Source organism: Numenius arquata, chromosome 6 (genome assembly GCF_964106895.1).
Source record: "Numenius arquata chromosome 6, bNumArq3.hap1.1, whole genome shotgun sequence".
Taxonomy (NCBI): Eukaryota; Metazoa; Chordata; class Aves; order Charadriiformes; family Scolopacidae; genus Numenius; species Numenius arquata.
In genome coordinates, this window is record NC_133581.1 from 4,282,838 (window position 1) to 4,304,358 (window position 21,521).

Consider the following 21,521-nt stretch of genomic DNA (forward strand, 5'->3'; position numbering starts at 1 on the left):
ACGACACAGCTCCTGGACAAGCAGCACCACAGCATACAGGAATAACAGTGGCACGGATACCACACGTGTGTCCTCTCTATTCAAGATACTATGCATCAGAAGATAATTCTTATTTCAGGTAGAACAAGTTACCCTTACACATCAAAAATGCCAGGAGGGAAAAGACACCATGCCATCTTTATTCAAAATCCTTAACATACAGCTAAGGATCTTGGAGAGAAATAAAAATTAAACATTCTCTTGAACATCCTGATGACATAGGCATTACTCTTCTCTGAGAAAATTAAGTCAGAGATTTTAAAGTTGATTATCACAAGTAGATGCAAAACAAGAAGCTGAACTGTAATTTGGATCCCGCTAACAAGGGGATTACCCAAGTTAGACATGCTTCCAACACCTTGCTGAATTAGACCTAGATATTAGATAAAACAAAAAACATGTAAAATAAGAACTGAGTCAATTAGCATTATAAAATTACAAGTTTATTGCACAGTAAAATGAGTTTTTCCCCTCAGAATGCACATGCCAGAACTGTTAACATTTAATCTTTCAGCTGAATGTTACTCAAAAATCATACCCAAATTAGTAGAACCAAACTTCATCTTTGTATGTGCATACACTTTCACAACAGACTACCCTGCATTTATTTATGGTTGATGGGCTTATCCAAATATTTTCCATTAAAGACAATTAACTCAAGTAGTTGAAGAAAATTCTTAAATGGTTCCTTAGCCAAACTACCATTTAAGTATATTGGAAACAAAACAGGGAGTCAATAAAAAAAAAAAAGGTCTTGATTACACATACTGTTTACCATGGTCATCTCGAAAATTGTTTGGGTCATCTCTGCTCATCGTCACAGTATATTCCAGTTTTGAAGATTCTGCTTAGCAAATTAATTACCACAGTCAAACAAGAGAGCAAATCAGTCCACGTCTTCAACTAGGGTTCCTTCCTTTTTTTCTAGCTTGGATACCTGCAAGTTAAAAGGAAACTGATTCAATAGTAAAATTAAGTTTGCACTTGATGTCCCCTGTCTTTTCAGGCTTCCATCACAAAACAGTGTAGAGCCCAGATTGACTAGGAACTGACAGAGGGATATATAAGCTCTAGGGAACAACTGAGCTGAACAGGCCTGTTAGTAGCAGTCAAAAGAGAAGGTCAAGCTTTCTTCCCACCCACCCCCTTAGTCTCTCCCTAGCTCATGCTCCCATCGGTTCCTAGTTTTTATCAGTTTGGTGACTTCATTTGGCTAACCAAGGAGTGAGCCAAGCACCAAAGCCATCTCAGAAGCTGCAAGAGACAGGAAGGGGAGACAACACTGTCCCTTTCAGTGACAGCTGTCAGATCAGATGAGGACATAACCTGGAACCCTGCCCATGACAGAGAGCCTGGAATAATTAAAACAAGCAGAGGAAATGCTTTCCATGCACACACACACACACAAGTTTATAAAACCGGCCTTCACTGTTCTTAAAACTTCAGAAAAGGAATTATCTTATATTAAGCTAAACTGTTGTTAAGACTAACAATACAAATTGTTTCATAAAGGATTCCACAAGCTCATGGAGGACAGACCAAGAGCATAAACTAAACATGATGTTCTGCACATTATCTCTAACTTTGGAAAATTTAGTTCTACGTTCCCCCCAAATCTATGGGGTTATATAAGGAAGGGTTGTATAAATTCCCTGTTCTTATGTTCTTCCTTCAGCATCTGCTACTGGTTGCGAAAGAGACACACAAAGATACTCAGGTTGTTAAATCTTTTGGTTTAACCAAACACACCTAATCTTGTGGTATGACCAGTAAGCACCGGAAAAAGCAGAAGACAGACTGCAGGTACCTAATCCTTGGGGGCAGGTGTGCCAGCTTTCCTCTGAGCTATGTCACAGTTCCTTCCAATTATGCCAGCTATTAAAATCCCAATTAACATTTTGGCACCTAGAAATAGTTAAAGTGCATGCTCTGACCACACATCCTTTACCTCAGACGTAACTCAAAGGCAGAAGCTACAGACAATGCTACTAGAGTTCCTAGGGGTGTTCTAAACCACCAGAAATTTCACAACACAGGTGGAACCTTCGGCTACATAGAGCTGAATGACATTAAAACTCCAAGGGCAAATTCGGCAATTCCCAGCAAACAATATGATCTCAACCTCCTCTTACCCCTGTTCCTTCTGCAGCAAATTCATAGGGAATTTTGCACAAAGAGTGGATAACTAAATTGCCTTGACTCCACTACAAACGTCCAAAGTAGAAAAGTACTCTCCACAAATCCAACAGATTTCTGTTGGAAATTAGCACTCAAACCCGCTTCCCTTTCCTAATGAGCTCAAGCTGTAACATAACTCAAACCCGGCATTACCTAACTAAAGGTGTTTTCTGGCAAAACTATATCATTTAGAGTTTATGCTATATTTTCACAGTCCTGTTACTATTGCCAGAAAAACCTTAAGTGCAGATTAAGTCCCAAGAGCATAATTATCAGTGAGACATTGTCCTACATAGCGATTCTCTTCAGAATTACAATTGTGCTGAATATGCACAATAAGTGGAAACTCTTACAGTATTCCCTTTCTTGTATAGGGCAGATTTGACTCACGTTATTGCAAGTCATTATTTTCCAGTCTTGCAAAAAGCTGTCTGTAATAATGAGTTATCGGTTCAGGTTACTGTTGCCTACATAAGATTCTTCCCCAAAGCTGACTCTCGGTTTATAGGAATAAGTTGCAATGGCCAGTACCCTTGCACAGCACAACTGCTATTACATACAAATCTAGTTAAAAGAGTTAAAGATCCAATATCATGGATCATTAAAACATCTTAATCACACTTACTGTAAGCGTAAAATAATTATATTTTGGTCCAGACCCTACAAAAATATTTTACCCAACTCCCACTAAGGCCAAAAGAACTTTTGTCCTGGACTTTAGTGGGAAAAAGTCCAAAGCGATGGAAAAAACTCCATCATGCAGACCTACAAAAAAGTGCTGCATGTGGCAGCTTTTATCCTAGGTTTCAAGGTAATAAAACACTATTACAGCATGTCTGGCATTTCACAGATGAGGGAATTAATATTTTATTACATATATAAACATATTCTTAAAAGTAACCGAGGTGTAAAAATCTCTGGCAGAAAAAACTTCAAGGTGCTAAAATTCCTCAGCCCAGCACTTTTGCCATAAAAAAACCCCTGCATTAAAATAATGTTGAAGGTGTGACTAAAAACTACAAAAAGCTACGCACGGTTCCGATAGTTGCTTGAGCCCCTCCACACCTCAGAGTGCCCAAACTAAGCACCGTACCATTACTGCTGCTGTCTTTGAGCAAACACATATTTGTGAGCCAACTGACTTGAGATTCACACCAGGTATTGTTGTAGAAGCAGGTGGGAGAAGCGTTCACAATTAATTGCTGCCTCTTACTGGCTTTTCCCACACAGATGTAGGTCAAGTCTTAATCTTGCAATTAAAAAGATCCCTTCAGACAGGTCCTGAACTGTAACCGGAACACATAAGCTTGTTCTGTGCATTAGCACATGACTTCATGAGTACGGGTACACCTATTAGTTTCTGGCCTTGTACATATATTCTCTTTTTTTCTTCTTCTTCTTCTTGCTTTCCTAGCAATATGACAAGCTGTACTTAAAAATGGAAAAAAACAAAACAAAAAAAAACCCCAGCTTATACTGAAACCAGATAATTCTTACCCTCACGAGTTACGTGAGAAGAACAAACACACTTAGTTCTGTAATAACTATTATCCTAAATGCTAGCTGTCTTTTGCTGGATATTCACTGGAACTAGGCTTGTCCCATTGCAAGGACTTTAAATAAAAAAATCTGTACAAGAAGTAGAGGGCATTTACCTGTTTATCTATACACCTAAATTGCCAGGACCACGTGGTGTTATAAAGGAAAGGCCTCAGGTCAAATCGGTTGTCATCTGGACTGTAGTTTTCAGCATGGTAGGAAGGAGTGAGGGTGGTCATTTTATGTCTGTTAATGGAATACATCCTGAAGAAATGCTTAACCTTTGATGCCACCTGGTGTACAAAGAATATAGCTTTTAATCAGATGAAGATTCTTAGTACTTAAAAATTCAGCTGAGAATGTGAGAACCTTTACGCATCCATTTTCTTCCATTAACATTTACATAAATTAACTACCCCTCGCAGCATGAATCACTGGATGACCCTATCTATAAGGGGCATTTAAGACCATTTTCAGACATCACCTCGGTCTCTGTGCCCAACACTTACCAACAAGGAAGTGCCTTGTGAGATACGTAACAGTATGAACAGTATGGACAAGCCTCTGCAACTCAGGTGACAAACTGAACTTTTTCCTTTATGCACAAGAAAGGAAGAACTGCCCAACAGCAAAGCAGATAGATCTTCAGTGTAGATGGTCTTTCAAAGCAAGAGCCATTTTCTGTTTCAGAATATGTAACCAAAGGCTTCAAGAGTAGTCAGCCATGTATATTTCAGAGAATAATTTCCCCCAGAAGGAATAGTTCTGAAGTAATTGTTTTCAAATTACCCAATTACCGTTTAAACAATTTGCAACACAGACAACAAGCTCCATTCATTCAAAAGACACATACCAGTTTTTCCAGCATATTCTGCTACATTTGTAAAATAACCTCTAAACACAGAATAGTTAAACTATCTCTTTCAGTCGAAAGGAACTCAACTCAGCCTTTCTCCAAATACACTCTATTTTGGCAAAGATATTACACGATTTGATTATTTTTTTAATATTACCTCTCTTGGAGTACAAATTTCCTTCCACATATTAATCAGCTTACAAAACATACTGTATGGTCCAGCCTTCGCAATTTTTCTTAATTTGCCATAGATTGAGAGCTCTGCATATGTCATCCCCATATCCGCCTGAAATCAGACACACAGAAAGTCACTGAAAATCTTAATTATGCAATTTATAGCTAACAGTTTTATGGAGCAATTACAATAACTCGGTTTATCAAAGAAACATCAAAATTAAATTGCCAATGGCCAAAAAGATAAAGAGATACTAATATTATGAGCAGAAGAAAAAAAAAACAAAAAAAAACCCAGAAAACTGTAATCTCTCTGAAATGGGAGATTTGAAATCATACTATGAATGTGTTTGATTTGGCCAGTGAAAACATTTATGTCCTGTAAAATATTTGTTAATTTTCCCTTCTAGGTAGCTTAAACGTAGTATCTATCAGTAATGTAAGGCCAAATTAAGAAAACCACTAATTCTAATTCAGCAACCCTTTGCTTTACCATAAAGCGTTTTACAATATCCTGCAGTTAAACATCCAACAGCCCTTAAAGGTAGTTGTCAGGCTTACCAGTCCTCCCTTATCCATGCGGATAGCGAAGGGAGGGCTGCAGGGACACGACAAACAGCTTTGCCACCAGCCATTTCACTAGCAGTAAGGCCCTGATTGACTCTCTTTTGATATTAAGAAACTTTAAAACAAACTGAATTACAGAACACACATCCTTCTAAGTGCCCAAAATATAAAAACATTTAAAATAAGTTAATTTGCTGCTTTGGAAACTGTTGTCAACAAAGGTTGGTGAGGGATACTAATGCCTTGTCAGCGGCTTTATGATTGTTTACAATATGTTTGTCAAAAAGCATGGATACGTATAAGAGGAAACAATAGTTACTGGGCAAACAACAGATTTTGGGATAAAGCTTACCAGAGCATTACCTCATCAGTTTGAGCCACTTGTCCATCCACCAGGGGCTCTAACTCTGCAGTGGGTGGAGCTGATATGATACTGTAAGAAAGAGGTAAAAAGAAAAACATGAATTCTATCCAATCTCATGAGTATTAGTTAATAAACAGTCTGGTTTGTTAAAAATCAAATGCTTTATTCAAAACTTTTTCAGGGCATAAGCTGTTAAAGGACTAGATAACTCTAAAGAAGTGGTACTTGCAAGCCGGTCCAGGTTTAAAAAGCAAAGTAGAGAAAACCAAACCGCGAAGCCCACAACATGCTGCGTACAAATGCAGTCACCGAACTTCACTGCTTCACCACTCACCTTCTGAGGGCCGTGAGCTGGAAATTTTCAATGCAATACTGTATGAAGTTCTTCAAATCAGTCTTGCTGATTCCACCAATGGGATTGATATCAGCGCTTGAGCAATCATACTTCGTCAAGTAACCTCGGAGACTGAGCCAGAGAGGAAATGGTATATAGTAATAGTAAATAATAATGTAACATTAGTATATATATATTTAGTTTATACTATAGAGAATGGATATGTAGTATAAAGACAGGGAGAAACAGACTGCATACTATTACTGTATTTATACATAAAGGGCAAATGTATAGCTGCAACAGGGCTATCCTAAAGCCATTAAATTACCAGGAGGAGAGAGACAGTATTTTAAACAATTATGAAGCACTGCAAAACTGCCCATGTTAAGGTAATATATTTGATGCAAAACAATTAAGATACTGTCCTGACCAATTAAAGAAAAATAAACCCTTAAACACCTATAGAATCAGCATACGCTATTCTCCCAGCTTTTGAAGTTATCTGTCTCACAATGGGGATTGCTTTAATCTTCAAATAGTCAGCTCTAATAACAGTACTCCAGACTTTTAAAATCTATTTTTCAACTCAAACTTCACAACCTAATTTCTATTGCAGTAATTGAAAATACAACAAATAACAGATTGAAAAGCTAACCTGGTAACTGCACAGGCCAGCTCTACTGAAAACAGCTAAGGAAGGAGCAGCATTTTATTGGAAAACGATGCCAATACTTTGGCTAAGCTTCTGAAAAATAGACAATTTTCCATGAAGGTCAATTAAATTATTTTCATTTCACTGCTATCAATGTATTCTTAGCTTGTTACCTTTTCTGAGTAATAATCTACACTGGGATTTGGTAGAGTTGTGAGGAAACGCAGTGACCTGTCCCCAGTTCACCTGGTTTTAGATTTCTAATTTTCACCAACCTTTCATCCACATTGGCTGATCCCAGCACCAGAAGTCCCCCTGGCATCCCACGTGTCCAAAGTGTCAGCTGAGCAAACAGGTAGGCAAGGACCATTCTTATCCTAGCCTGCAAAGCAAAATGAAAAATTAAGAAAAAAAATCTGTAAATTTGCTTTATCAATTCCCTAAAAAAAACCATAAAGAACAAAATGTCAGAGGAGTAAATGTTAATGCAAGAAGGGTGGGCTGTGGAGAAGATGCTGAACACACGTAGGAAAAACAGGTTCAGTACCCACTATTGTCACAGACTTACATGACTTGGAAAGTTTATTCTACTCAGAAATGGCAACTATTGCCTATTCTGCAATTCTTTCTCCTACAACCACTAATAAGGATCCATGAGGGATGAAGTGTGCAGATAAACCATCTGTCTAAACATCTCTTGTACCTTCTAAAACTGAGGACATCTAGGGCTTGGAATGGGTAAGCTTGACATCTCACATAGAGCCTTTTAAAGGCTGGTAACGTTCACCAAAGGGAAGCCTAGTCCACATCAGCAATATTTTTGAGTCTTCGCCTGCCACAATCCTAATGGACAGAGACCTGTCTATTAGAATATTTTGCTGCTCATTTTCCTGCTCTGGCACTCTGTTAGGATGCTTTTCTAAACAGATGCTATTGATGGGATACAAGCATGTACTATTTCTTCCTGACCATCCTATATAAGTCACAAACAATAATTATAGAATCATAGAATAGAATTGTCTAGGTTGCAAGGGACCTTTAAGATAATCTAGTCCAACCATCAACCTAACTCTGATAAAAAAAAGATCACTAAACCATGTCACTAAGCACTATGCCAACCCGTCTTTTGGAAACCTCCAGGGATGGTGCCTCAACCACTTCCCTGGGCAGCCCGTTCCAATGCTTAATAACCCTTTCAGTGAAAAAATTTTTCCTAATATCCAATCTGAACCTCCCCTGGCGCAACTTGAGGCCATTTCCTCTTGTCCTGTCACCTGTGACTTGGGAGAAGAGACCGCCCCCCCCGTCTCTACACCCTCCTTTCAGGGAGTTGTAGACAGTGATAAGGTCTCCCCTCAGCCTCCTTTTCTCCAGCCTGAACAACCCCAGCTCCCTCAGCCTCTCCTCATAAGGCTTACTCTCCAGACCCCTCACCAGCTTTGTTGCCCTTCTCTGGACCCGCTCTAGCACCTCAATGTCTTTTTTGTGGTAGACATTATCTTGGTCTTCTCCTGAGTTATGTGGGATTGTAGATTTCTGCTGCCGACAAGCATTTACTGGAAATTCAGCTTTTCAGAGCAATGCAAATTAAATGCTACTTTACCATTTTGTATTCTTTCCACATGAAACACACCTGCACATTCTGGAGCGCCAGGTTTTCTCTGCTGCTCCCTCCATAGACAGAAAAACGGGGCATTCGACCTGTCACCATGCTGAAAATTCCCACGATAGCTTTCACAGCTGCATCTATGTTCAGATTGATGTGGTAGCTGAGAAGAATTCAAGCAGAAGTGACTGAACTAGCACAATCTGACTATATAAAATAGCATTAAAAAAAAAAAAAAAGCCAAAAACCCACCCATCAAATGATGTTTTAAGACTGCTCTCATCTCAGATCTGGTATGAAGAATAACCGTTTCCAGAGTCTGTTTCCGAATTTCCATGTCCTTCACCAAAATGCTGTTAAGTTTGCCTCACATTTACACACTTAAATTATACCATCTGTAATACTCCTACTTATCACACCTGCTATTCATCTCCCATTTTTTCCTATTTTAGAGTTTGAAAGCTTTAGATTACAGTCTTTGCCAGAACATGATTTTTTTTTTCCAGCGCTTCTCAGCTTGTACCTGCCTATTTGCTCAGCCAGAAGTTTAGCCCTGTTGCAAGTATCCTGGGAGGAATTCTCACTGGCCATATAGCAAGTGGTAAAGATACGCTTGCAAAATTCTCGAGGATCCTCGGGGACATAGGTCTCATCATTCACAATCCTGCGCGCATCAGCCAGCACATCCGCATCTGCGGACAAAGCAAAAGGAATAGAACATGAGTGGAAGTTGTTGTGCTCCTGCTTTCCAGGATATGCAAATATCTCATATGTTTCTTGTATTCCAATTAAGCTTTACACTGCCCCTCACAAATAAGATGAATCCATCATCTAAATCCCCAAACATTTTTTCAGATATCAAATAAAAGAATTACTAATTTTGCTCCTAATTTTGAACATGGAACTATTAAATCCTTTTGTTCTACGCCTTAAAGAAACTTCACAGAAAATACAATCTAATATGTGCATATAGTCTACTTAAAGCCAGTTTAAGAGCTTGAACCATGCCTAAGCGTGTTTTGTAGTGTTGAATTTAACAGGAGGAGAAAATTCTCACAATAAACTGAAATCCCAAAACCACATCAACCAACACTTTGAATGATACTCTAGACAGAAACTAGTCTGAGTTCCACATCCAATTCTTAAACCCAAAATAAAAACTATTAAGCCAATTCAAAGAACCGGAAATCTGGACGCACGTTTTTGCTGGAATTTCTAAAGAGATAGGATTCCATTAGAACAATTAGGCAAGAGTCCACCATTAACGATCTCTTGCACCTATTTCCCCCAGCTAATATTAACTTGTTGATAACCATTAGTAAGCAAGGCTAAGACATGCACATCTACTTACTTCCATTCCTGACTGCCAGGCAAACCTGGTGACACATGGAGTATACTATGCAAGCTGTAGCAGAGCTGTCGATTCCACCACTAAGAGGTAGGAGAAATCCTGCCTTGAAAATAGAGTAAAGAAGACATTCCAAATAGCAAAATTAGAAAAACATATGTTGTACTATTCAGAAAAATACTCTCGTAAAAGAATTACACGTGCACTGTTCAAGTCTGCTTATATTCTGCTGTGGAAAACCAAACAGACCTAGCAAACCCTCTTAAACTCTAATCAACTGGATAATCAAACAAGTAGTCAGTGTAAACCCTTTGGCTAGAAATACTTCCATTATGTCTTTACCCTACAGTAAGACAGAAGAGCTAATAAAAAGGATAAAATTTTTCACATATATTTCACTACTAAACTCAATTACTTGTTCATGCCACTCCGCTTATTTTAAAAATCTCCATTATGCCATTAAAATATTGTCCTTATTGAAAAAACAGTGTTTCAAAGAAAATAAATCCCCTCAATGAGGTAATCTTGACTGTTGCTTTCGAAGAAATCACAATTCCTAAGGAAAATGTCTGAAGAGCATACTGAGGTAACACTTTGCATATGGGTTTTAGGTCTGAATGAGCTACCAGTGAAAACCTCAAACCTTGCACCTTGGTCTAACATCACTTTGCACGAACAGCAGCACAGGACAGCAATCTGTGCTGTCCCTGGGACAATCGAGAAGACGTGTATGCCAAGGCAAAGAACAAAACCAGTTGTTTTGTTTGCTTACCTGTTTGCTGCGCCTCAAATAGTCCCAAAGCCAACATGCAGGACCAAGGCTGAAATTACAGAACATGGTCATTCCAAGAGGGTTATGGAATAAAACTTAAGCAAGTCAACATATTTACTGTGCTCTTCCAATGAGATACTTTCTTTACTTAAATATAAATAAGATCTTATGTGGGTGTTTTTGTTTTTGTTTGTTTGTTTGTTTGTTTAAATAAAAATAATTTTCAAACAACAGACTGGGTATTTGGTTACCTGATCTCCTCCTCAGGACTATGATGTCTCCACTGGATTGGCATCCATGTAGGCACAGCTACATCATCAGAACATGACAGAGCAAAATTCACTTTTACCCTGGGATAAGGATTCACTTTACTTGCCTAAGCAATGATACACAAGAATTGGGAAGACATCAATTTTAATGCAGCATATACCTATAAAACATCAGATCTATAGAACACTGTGAAAATCAAGACATGAAAAAACTTTTAAGATTCAATAACTATTAGAAACTTGGCAGAGTTTACAAACATAACCTCCATAAAGAATTCTTACCGCTAAGCTACGAGATGAAATCTCTGCTCTGTAACTTCGAACATCCTCCAAGTCCAGAGTGGCAACCAGCACCTCCTATGGAAAGCCTTTCAACATTAGATTGAATCTACCCAGTCAGATAAACAATGTTTGACAGGCCTGGACTACAAAAAACGTTGTAGTTTTTGAAGAAGAATACACGCGACTTTTTTCAATACAGATTTTTATGCTGACTGCACAAGTCACTTCTGACTCAGCAGAATCGCTTACATTACAAAGCCAGCACAACTGACTCGCTTCACTGAGTACACCAGGATGCTCACAAACCAAGCAGATTTATAGCGCTTGTCAGAGGGCTGAACAATAGGTTCACCAGCAGCTGAAGCAAAGGACAAGGAAGCACACTGGGTAAAGGGAGGAATTTCACAGATAATGTGAGGAAACCTACAGCTTTGATGACAAATTTACTGGGAAAGAGCTTCTGGAAGTAAAGCTCAACCTATCAAACCTTTTGTCTACCAAACCAGGTCATAATTTATCCTTTTTTTCTTAGATAAGGGAATATAAATTAACAGGGTCTCTCCTAAACACAGTAATTGCATATGCAAATGTTTTCATAAAGTTCCTCCACTGCAAAAGCTCTTCCTCGCTTGCAAAAGCAGGAGAGCTATCAAAGATCAGGTCCGGGCAATTTGACTAGGAAAACTCTTGAATCTAGTTGAATAGTACAGTAAAAACGTTATCTTTTTTAGTCTAGAGACATAGACCTAGTATCTGGAATGTCTGGAAAGTGTTGAGCATAAATGTAGCCGCACTAATTCCACCTGTAAATAGCAGCTGTAGGTTGAGTATCTTACCACATCATCAAGTGAAAACTGGGATCCTTGTGCAACTGTTTCTCCATTCATTGAAATCATGGCACAGCCATCATAATACAGACGATCACCATCACAGCCTTTCTGGTTGGCTAAAACATATATTCCACCATTCTGGGAGGAAAACAAACATGCAGACAAAAAAATGCTCTTCAGAGTATAGCACCTGACAGAATGTTAAAAGACAAAATGTTATTTCTCCTTTTCTGTCCTTATAATCTTCCTCTGTCTCTACATTATGAATGACTTACAGCTGGGACTCTCTCTTGTCATTTGAAAAAGCACTTTGCATGTGATAGACACGACAGAAACAAGTAACCACACGAATAAATGAAGTGAGCTCTAGCCCTTTCATACGGTCAGAAGACAGGAGTCTTCTGTTACTACCAAGAGTCATTCCATCCAAACAGAGGGGGCTGCACTTCTAAATTGAAATTCTAAATTCAAATTGAGATTGAGAAAAGCAGAAAGATGATGACAGAAGCTGTGTTTGGATATCTGAGGACAGAGCAGATACTGCTAAATGTAACCAAGGCATGTTAAATTACAGGGACAAAGCAGCTGAACAAATTAACCATTTTTCACAGTGTAAAGCACATTCCTTACTTTGGTTTTGACCCCATCACTGTTAGACAGGATTACTGTCTAGTAACTAAATGTCCTCTCTTCTTTAAAATAAACGGAATTTTCAAAGTGGAAAAATATTATATATTTTAAGTGAAATGACGGGGGGGGGAAGAAGTCCAACTTTAAACACCGATTTCTATTTCTCCTTCTTGATATAGTTATTGATATTTCTCCAACACAATGTTGCTATGTGAATGAAAATCTGGAAAGAAACTAACAACAATGGCTGTCAAGGCCCCCACGCTCATGCTACCTCCTGTCACAGTAGACGAGACTGTTCTTAAAAAACATAAAAATGAGGTGCATAACCCAAAAAAATAGTATTTTTTTTTTAAGCTTATACCTTTGTTGTGGCAGAATTCACCAAATCCACCCGGGTGTGAGCCTTCCGCAGCACATGGTGACTCCCTGAAGAGTTAGTGAAAATTTCCACGCCATCAAGTCCCATTTCAATGTGAGGGCTGTCAAAGCAAAAGGCAGGAAAAAATTCAGCTCACAATAGCAGGCTGTGAATACCGCAGGTATCAGTTAAAACCACTGACAAATAAAAACATCTGTGTCATCATCTGTTTTCTGCATGTCTTAGCTTGAACAAGGACAGGACTCTCAAAAACATCTCTTTTCTTGCATTGCCTAACTCTTGTGACAAAGACCAGCAGCGGTTGCAGAGGGCAGAAGGGCTTTTGCTCCTTCTGTTCTAAATGCAATGCCTTCTACTTTACCTGCATCTCAAAGAAACAGAGAATAAGACAATCTTGGTCTGAAAGGGCAACAGGGAGATACTCTTGCAAGATCAGTTGTCCCGTTTTCCTTCTCTCTTAGTAAATCCAAAAGCATAAGCAAACAGAACCACAAGAAGGAAAATACTTTCACTGCTTTTTTTTTTTTCCAATGTAAAAATAAAAAAACACACTTAAAAAATAACACAACTTTGTCTGTAACATACTGCACTTTCTGAAGTTACAAGGAAATGAACATCTGGGAGATTTGGAAAAACATTGGGAACATTTTGTTTATTTTAAGTACAACAGCTTTCATGTTTTTCATATCTCCAGCCCCACCCTGCATCAGACCTTTGTGAGTGGGATCTTTTTTGTCATTGGGAAGAACTCTAAATTGTGCCAGGAACTAAAATAATAACAGGAAATATTACTTAAGGGCACTAGGCTTTGCTTTCCCTTAGTGACTTTTTGTTGTTTCCTTCTGCGTTGTCTTTATGCATTGTCTGATGCAGGTTAAAAAATGAAGTAGAAGGCTTAAACTAACAGCTAAATAGAAAAAAAAACCCTGATACATCTCAAAGTAATGTTCCTAGAAACCTATGCTCTAGCTTGACAAATATAAGAGAGCTCAATTTGTCTGTCAAGTGGAATGCTTTGGAGGAGGTGGTCAAAGCCAAAGACAAAAAGAATAAAGTAAGTAAAATAAAAAGATCTTAACAGTAGTCTCAAATTTTTAAGACTAGGTTCAGCACACAGGAATAATACAGGATTATAATTAAGAGACAAAATTGATACTACAAATTGATACAAAATAAACTTTGTCATTTTGATCCTAGATCAAGCTATAGAGATGAATCCAGAGAGGACATTTCAACCTCAAGTTGAACTAAAAGCTGAAGAGTACCTGAAACTAGAGCTCTATCATCAATGAGAGATCTGTCATTTGTTCCCTCAGGTCACCTTTTTCATTCCGTTTCTTTTCAGCATTTCTCACCTACCTTCTGTTTCAAATGAATTTAGCTTAACCACCTAAAACTCCTTTTGCCATCCTGCATATAGCCTAGTGAAATCTTTCCCATGATATATTTATTGCTCCTAATTATATTTTAGCTCACTGGCACTTTCTGAAAGACATACTACATACAAGAATAATAAGCAGATTTTCTTCAAACATTTTTTTCAGGTAGGCCCAGGGTATGTTTTAGTTTACTTTCCTTTTCTTCTTCTCCTTTACCTGTTTGGTGCCCAGAGTTCTTCACATATTTCTGCCCCCAGGCAGGTATCTTTGGTCGCTAGCACTGCATCCCCAAAAGGAACAGTTTCCTGAGAAAAAACAAGAACATCCTTACACACACATAATAGAAGAATCTATTCAATTCAAGAAGTTAACTACAAATCTTAAAAAATACATATAAAAACTAAATACTTATGTGAAATGAGTGACATGGTATCAATCACATTACACCTTTCTTCATTTATATAAAGTAAAAAAAACAAACAAAAAAACCCCAAACTCTAAACTGAAAATTTCTGGTTTGTACTGAAATTTTGTGTTGAAATTTCAGTTAGATTCAGATCCAGCGCTTTGCTTCAGAACAGCGCAACTGCTTTTGAATTAAACAATCTACAAAACAGAGACTGTCTTTTGCCAGGAATCACGCTTGTGCTTTAGCCTGAAATAACATAAGTTTTAGACCCTTCCAAATAAAAAAAGGTTAATTTTTTAAATTTTTTTTTTACCTAAAAACACATACTCATTTCTAGTCCCAAGCACAGATAAACTCAATACCAAACTGTGCCAGAATAAGACAGTCAAGAACCTGTATATACAAATAACTGAGGCAAATTTAAAATTAACTTGCTTTCCTGCCAAACAAGGTTAAATTGTGCTCTCATTTAATGTAACCGAGAGCTATCACTGAAAGCTATGAATTTGCAACATGGCCGACAGCAGAATTTGGTGTATTACATTTTTATGCCACAAATTCTATTCATTTAAATTGCTGAATCTACAAGATGCTGAACTTAAAGGATTTTTTTTTCTTTTTAAAAACTTACCTGTCCAGTCACTTCCTGAATTATCCTGGGTAGAAAATATTCCTCCACATGCCTAAAGCAGATTTACAGGTTGTGAATACATTGTTATGTAAATCACAGCACCAAAACTGATTCTCATCTCCACATTCTGGCACCTTCTAACACCGATTAAAGAAATTGTACTTCAGGTGCACAGGGCTATGTATGTTTAAAAAATAAAAAAGGACCTTCATACTTTCTGTGAAATTGATCAGAAGTGTAAAGATTATAATCTAGTGACATCCCACTTTGCTTCAGAAATGCACAGTAAATGATGCTTCTTCCTAGCTATAAACTAGGCCTAACAAAGAACACATCATGCAAGCCAAATATCAAATAAGTTTCCCTTTTTGCAGCGTTACTACAGGAGTAACTTGGAACTCAGCTGGAATTGACTGGGACAGATGCTCAGGGCCTCTCTCAGAAGTACTTTACTGATGAGACCATCAAGTCAGAACCATTCTCTGATGACAGGATGAGTACATGGCATCAGAGATGAGCATCAAGCGTATTCTGCAGCATCATAAGGTACGTAGCTTTCATCCTCCGCAGTCGTTAAAATTCTCTCATCCATTTCACATTGCTTTTTCCAGTTTAATATTGAAGAGGATGCAGCAATTGAGCCAATAAACACAGGCTCTTCCAATCCTGAACTGCATACAGTTAGAAAGTAGACACCAGGAAAATGACGCTACTACGCTGGTTGCAGGATCATTCAGACACACTTTTCCTTCCAGCTCAGCAATTCAGAGTTTGATTGTACTTCATAAACTTAATAACTATGCTTTAATTTCATAGCTTAGCTGACTGTCTTGCTGCTCACCCTGGAGCCGCACTGATGGATTGCTGTAGAGATTTCAACCCTTCTGCTGTGGCTGCAAACAGCAAGCTGTGGTTTTTAAACACAATTTTAACAGTAACCAGCCTACCTTGCTTTGCTCCATGGGGTAAACCATCTAAGCTCCCTGTAGTTTCCTGCATTTGCCAGCAATATTTTTGGTCTGATCAGAAGAATTTTCCTTAAAACAAAACAGAAAAGACGAGTTAAGACCTGATGTACAGCCAAACAAGACTAAATAAGAATATGGATTAACACCAACTCTTTTTTTCTTCTATTATGATGTCCATTAAACAACTATTACATACAATAATTTTTAAAGTTTCACTCTGCAGACCTAGGGGCTTTTTTCTTGGGTCTTTCAGAAAGCTGTGGAAATTTAGTTTCTACAAATTCAGAAAGGAAAAAAATAATGGAAAACACCAGTTGTCTCTCTAAAATTCAGTAGATAGGAAGACAACTCCATCGCTCTACATAGCGCTGAAGAATCTTTCTAGAAGGCCAAACATGCCTCTCAAAGGACATACTAATGTACTGTCTCATAAAACACAAAGAAACTACTTACTTATTTAAAAAGATCACTCGACAATTGTACCGAACATTCCTGTGCAGAACAGGCCTGTGAAAATAAGCAGAGTAATCAGTTTCATTAAATGAAATTTTAAAAAAAGCTACAGAAGCTACTTCACAGCAAAAAACCTATTTTTAAGACAACACTTCTACACTTTATTGCTAAAGGTAATTAAACAAAAGAATACATCAGATTTTAGCTTCTCATTTTTTAGCTCAAATAGTTGTTTGCAAAAAAAAAAATCAGAGTTACTGACCATTCTGTCAGTCTCAGAGACATCAACTACTGCCAGAGCACTGGAATGCCTGAGAAACACAACCAGGCCACAAGATTTTCCCCAGCTGAACTAACTTATTTAATCAAACTTGACTCCCTGTGACATTACCAGGCTAGTTTTATGTGTTTAGATCAATACTAAAACAAGCAGGTGCATATACGTTAATTTTACAGTTATAATTTATCACTATCAGCATGTGATTTACAACAGTTTCAGTGACTTTGCCATACACATATGTCGTCTATAAGGATGTCTGCCAGCCAAAGCAAGTTACATCAGCCCTGACACTCGTCAAAGAGAGACAATTTATAAAGCCCTTTGCATTACATATAATCACAGAATCACAGAATGCTATGGGGTTGGAAGGGACCTCTGGAGATCATCTAGACCAACCCCCCTGCCAAAGCAAGTCCACCCAGAGCAGGTTGCACAGGAACGTGTCCAGGTGGGTTTTGAATGTCTCCAGAGACAGACTCCACCACCTCTCTGGGCAGCCTCTTCCAGGGCTCTGCCACCCTCATGGGAAAGAAGTTCCTCCTCACCTTTAGATGGTACTTCCTATGTTCAAGTTTGTGCCCATTTCCTCTTGTCCTGTCACTGGGCACCACTGAAAAAGGACTGGCCCCATCCTCTTGACACCCACCCTTTAAGTATTTGTAGGCATTGATCAGATCCCCCCTCAGTCTTCTCTTCTCCAGAAGAGAATAATACAAAGTCTTACTCAAAAGCTTACCCATGGCCATAGGGCCCAGCCATTAAGGTTCCCAATAAATAACTGTAATTATCCTATTTCTCTCTTGAAGGGCTCAACCACCAGAAATCAAGGATGGTCTTTCAGAAAGTGTTTTGCATGTCACAGTCCTAGTCGTGGTAATTAAAAGGGAAAGTAGAGCAGTTCTGAAAATGCCTTTACAAGTTTCATGCAGAGCCCTCACTATCCAGAAATACAGCAGGGGCAGCATTCCTAAAAAGCTACCCCTTTGTCACCTTTACACGAAAAAAAACTTACATTCCCACATCACAGATAATATCTTGAGTAGCTGGAGACTCCAGCAGCTTTGCCAGAACTTGAAACGAATGCAAGAGCGTGTCAGACTCATAATAGTGATCCGAGCAGCCATAACCACTGCATGTGAAAACAGAAGAAATAAAAAAAATCAGCCAACATCCGCACCAGAGCCGTGGGACCAGAACTGCTTCCGACCAGGAACATCCCATCAGATTCTACAGAATGCGCGGGAGCGGCCCTGCAAGCATCACCCCTACTGACAGCATCCATAACGCCGCGGCATCGCTGGGACATTCCTTCAGGAGCAGCAGCTGGGGCCGGGACAGAATCCTAAGCTTCTGTGGAGGAAGACTCGCTGAAATAGGTCAACAAATCACAGAATCCTCATGGTTGGAAAGGACCTCTGAGATCACCAAGTCCAACCACACACACACAAAAGACCCCCACAATCTCAGGCACTAGAGCATGCCCTGAAGTGCCACATCTACACGTTTCTTAAATACCTCCAGGGATGGCAACTCCACCACCCCCTGGGCAGGCTGCTCCAGGCCTGACCACCCTCTCAGTAAAGTAATTCTTCCCAATATCTAATCTAAACCTCCCCTGCTGCAACTTCAGACCATTTCCTCTGCTCCTGTCATTATTCCCTTGGGAGAAGAGGCCAACACCCACCTCTCTACACCCTCCTTTCAGGGAGTTGTAGAGGGCAATGAGGTCCCCCCTCAGCCTCCTCTTCTCCAAGCTAAACATGCCCAGTTCCCTCAGCCTCTCCTCGTATGACTTGTTCTCTAGACCCCTCACCAGCTTGGTAACTCTCTAATTACCGGTCCCGGTCACGTATCCAAGAGAATAGACCCAACCTTGTGCTTGCAACAGCAACGTTTCGATCCGCACTGAGGGCCGGGCGCTTTGGCCACTCGAGTGGTACATGGATGATTTCCTTACCGGCCGTTCTCCGGTAATTAACGGGGAACGTGTCACACCCAGAACCCACACAGCACTCTTACCAGATTTCGAGCTCAGGCCCAAGCCGGTACCGGGCTCCTCGGCTCTTCGCGATGTCAATGCCTGGAAGAGGGTGGGATCAAACATCGCCCGCACGCTCGGGCCCAGCCCGCCCTCACCAGGCGCCCCCAGGGCCCGGCGAACCGGACAGCCCAAAGCAGGCACAGCCGGGCGAGGAACGCCCGGAGCAGGGGAGGGAGAGAGGGAGGTACCACCGCCCCACTCACTTCGGAAAATCCTCTCCAGGTTTCCCTCAAAATCCAGGGCCCACTGGTTTAGGGCGCAGGTGGCCACGGTCACCGCCCGGCCCATGGCGGCCCCGCCGCTTCCGGGGCGGGCCGGGCCGCTCCTCCCGGCGGGAAATGGGATTTAACTCGCCGTTAAAATCACTCTGTGCAAAACGTCCCTGACTGTTACTTTACAGGCTCACGCCGACCTGCCTTAATTAGCGGTGCCCACCGTTCTCCCGCGGAGGTGCGGCCAAAGAACCGGCCGCCGCCGCTCCCGCCGAGGACCCCGTTCCTGCCGCCGCCACGCCCACCCCTTCTCCTCAGCCAATGGGATGGCGCGGGGGGGAGCGGAGCACGGCGGTGATTGGTCAGGGCGGAGGGGCGGGAGCGGGGCCAGGAGGGTGCCGTCCTGAGGAGAGCGGCGCTGCCGCCGGTACCGGGTGAGGGGGAACCGTGTGGGTCGGGGCCGTCTCTCCGTGAGAGGAGCGCTGCTGTGGGACGAGCGGCGCTGGGCGGGCGGTTCTGGCCGGCTGCCCCTTGGTAAGTTGCCCCTGCGCCGCCTCCGGGTAGCAGCAGCCTTTGCTTAGGATTTCTGCCTAACCAGCTTGGCAAAGGGGAGCGATGAGACTTCTTTTCAGATTACTTCTGAAAATATACACTTTTATTGAAACGTATTGTGTGGAGGGGACTTCTGCGGAGTAACAGAGTATATATTTCGAATCTGAGGGTGGCATGTTATCCCTGTGGCTGGCCTGATCCTCTTTGAGGTGCCCTTACTTTGACCCCTAGGCACCTTCCTTCTCAGAGCTTTATAAGGTGGCAAAACAGTTTTTTCCCTTTGTGTCTCATGTATAAGGAATAAGCCATATTCATACTATATACATTAAAAGAAAATCCAGTTACTAAGAGGTTTAATGGATTACTTTTACACCAGTGTTTTGGTTATGTTTTGCTGAATGTAAGATCATAAGGATTTATTTTTTTTCCCTTCCTGACCTCCCCCAAATTTCTTGTAAATCAGAAGGCTATATAATGATTTTTAATAACTTTTATTTGTGTTTCTCTTATGTAGAGCCATAAGAATTACTGAGAACCAGCTGGCGTAATACCATGAGTTATTTCTTTCATACAGGACACCATCACAGCCCATCAGGAGAAAAAACGTTCTGAAGCACCCAAAATGGTACTCGAACATCTCAAGTTCAGTAGGGAAGAGCATGGTGAGAGAAGCTGCTGACACTAATTAGTCATTGTATTTCAGATTGGTTCATACTTACTCTTATAGGTGCTACATTCCTTTTAAACTTCACTCTATTAATAACAGATTGTTGAATTGCCCTTCTGTTGAAAGCTCATGGATAATGAGCTGTAGTAGCAGATTCCAAAGAAGAGTTCTTCAACATCTTTTAAGACAGAGAGCTTGCCAGATGGCTTGAGTTAAAGCACAGTCTTCTTTCCAAAAAAGGAAAACAAATAATAAAAATCAGTAAAATTGGCAGTTCCTTCAAGGGCTGAACAGAATATTTTCTGAGATTTGGAAAACAGGCATCCCTCCATGGTATTGCTGGGTGACAACTCTCTGTTCAGCGAGGGAGGCTCTTGCTTACGCTTGTTGCTGTGGCAACCAGGGTCAGTTGACTTGGTTTATTACCCCATGGAGTGTTTGCATCTATGGGGAGGCGTGGACCCAAACCCGATAGGACGTTCCATCCCATCTGCCATGCTCAGTATAAAAGCTGAGGAATCAAAGGGATTAGGTGGGCTCCTCTTCAAGGGCTTTTCTTGAATGACTGCTTCTTCAGTGGCTCTCTTTGATGACTGATGCCTGAAGAAGACCCTGTCAGTTCAAAGTCTATTTGCTTTCCACACAGAGCACAGCAACATGTTTAGTTCATCAAAACTAGATATTCCACTGAGCTGAGAGCTCACAACTAAGATTAGAAATGGTGAAATTTGTAGCTTAAAACGTACTAAGATACAAAGTTTTACCTCCCCTCTGCACCATTTTCACAGAATAAACACCTGCTCCATGTCCCTCCAGCCATGCAGTGGGAGGGTGGGTGCTCAGAGGTTGTTGGCACGCTTGGCTGGGTGCTGGGGAAGGCAGGAACAATGAAAAGACTAAAGGAAATGAATAGCTGGTATTTGTGCAAAACACACCAGAGTTTGTATGGCTGAGCATGCTCTCTTGGCAGTTAAACAGAGTGCAATTTTCTCAAAGGTGTCTCCACTGTCCTGTGCAGCCTGTGTTTACAGGCAGTAAGGGCTCAGGTGGCCCAAAGCATCTCTCCAAAAAAGACAGACCTGAAATGTGGAGCCCATCACCTTTGGA

General features: G+C 40.4%; 1 protein-coding gene across 1 annotated transcript; it reads right to left on the reverse strand.

Moving 5' to 3' along the window:
• Positions 1-462: 462 nt before the first annotated feature.
• LOC141465927 (glutamine-dependent NAD(+) synthetase) lies at positions 463-19,288 on the reverse strand. Its single transcript, XM_074149618.1, has 21 exons — positions 19,187-19,288; positions 18,962-19,022; positions 17,955-18,071; positions 16,663-16,716; positions 16,189-16,278; positions 15,242-15,293; positions 14,418-14,506; positions 12,805-12,922; positions 11,817-11,948; positions 10,981-11,055; positions 10,681-10,805; positions 10,430-10,478; positions 9,661-9,763; positions 8,833-9,001; positions 8,337-8,472; positions 6,979-7,085; positions 6,052-6,183; positions 5,717-5,786; positions 4,770-4,898; positions 3,873-4,049; positions 463-976 (listed from the first exon to the last, which is right to left on the reverse strand). The coding sequence occupies exons 1-21, from the start codon at positions 19,269-19,271 to the stop codon at positions 926-928; spliced, it is 2,121 nt and encodes a 706-aa protein (XP_074005719.1). The 5' UTR covers positions 19,272-19,288; the 3' UTR covers positions 463-925.
• Between the last annotated feature and the right edge of the window lie 2,233 nt (positions 19,289-21,521).

Coding starts and splice junctions, on each gene's coding strand:
- LOC141465927 (XM_074149618.1), bottom strand. CDS start 19,271: ATGGGCCGGGCGGTGACCGTGGCCACCTGCGCCCTAAACCAGTGGGCC. Junction 4,050..4,769: donor AAATTTGTACTCCAAGAGAG/GTAATATTAAAA, acceptor TTTGTACACCAG/GTGGCATCAAAGGTTAAGCA. Junction 977..3,872: donor TTAGGTGTATAGATAAACAG/GTAAATGCCCTC, acceptor TTTAACTTGCAG/GTATCCAAGCTAGAAAAAAA.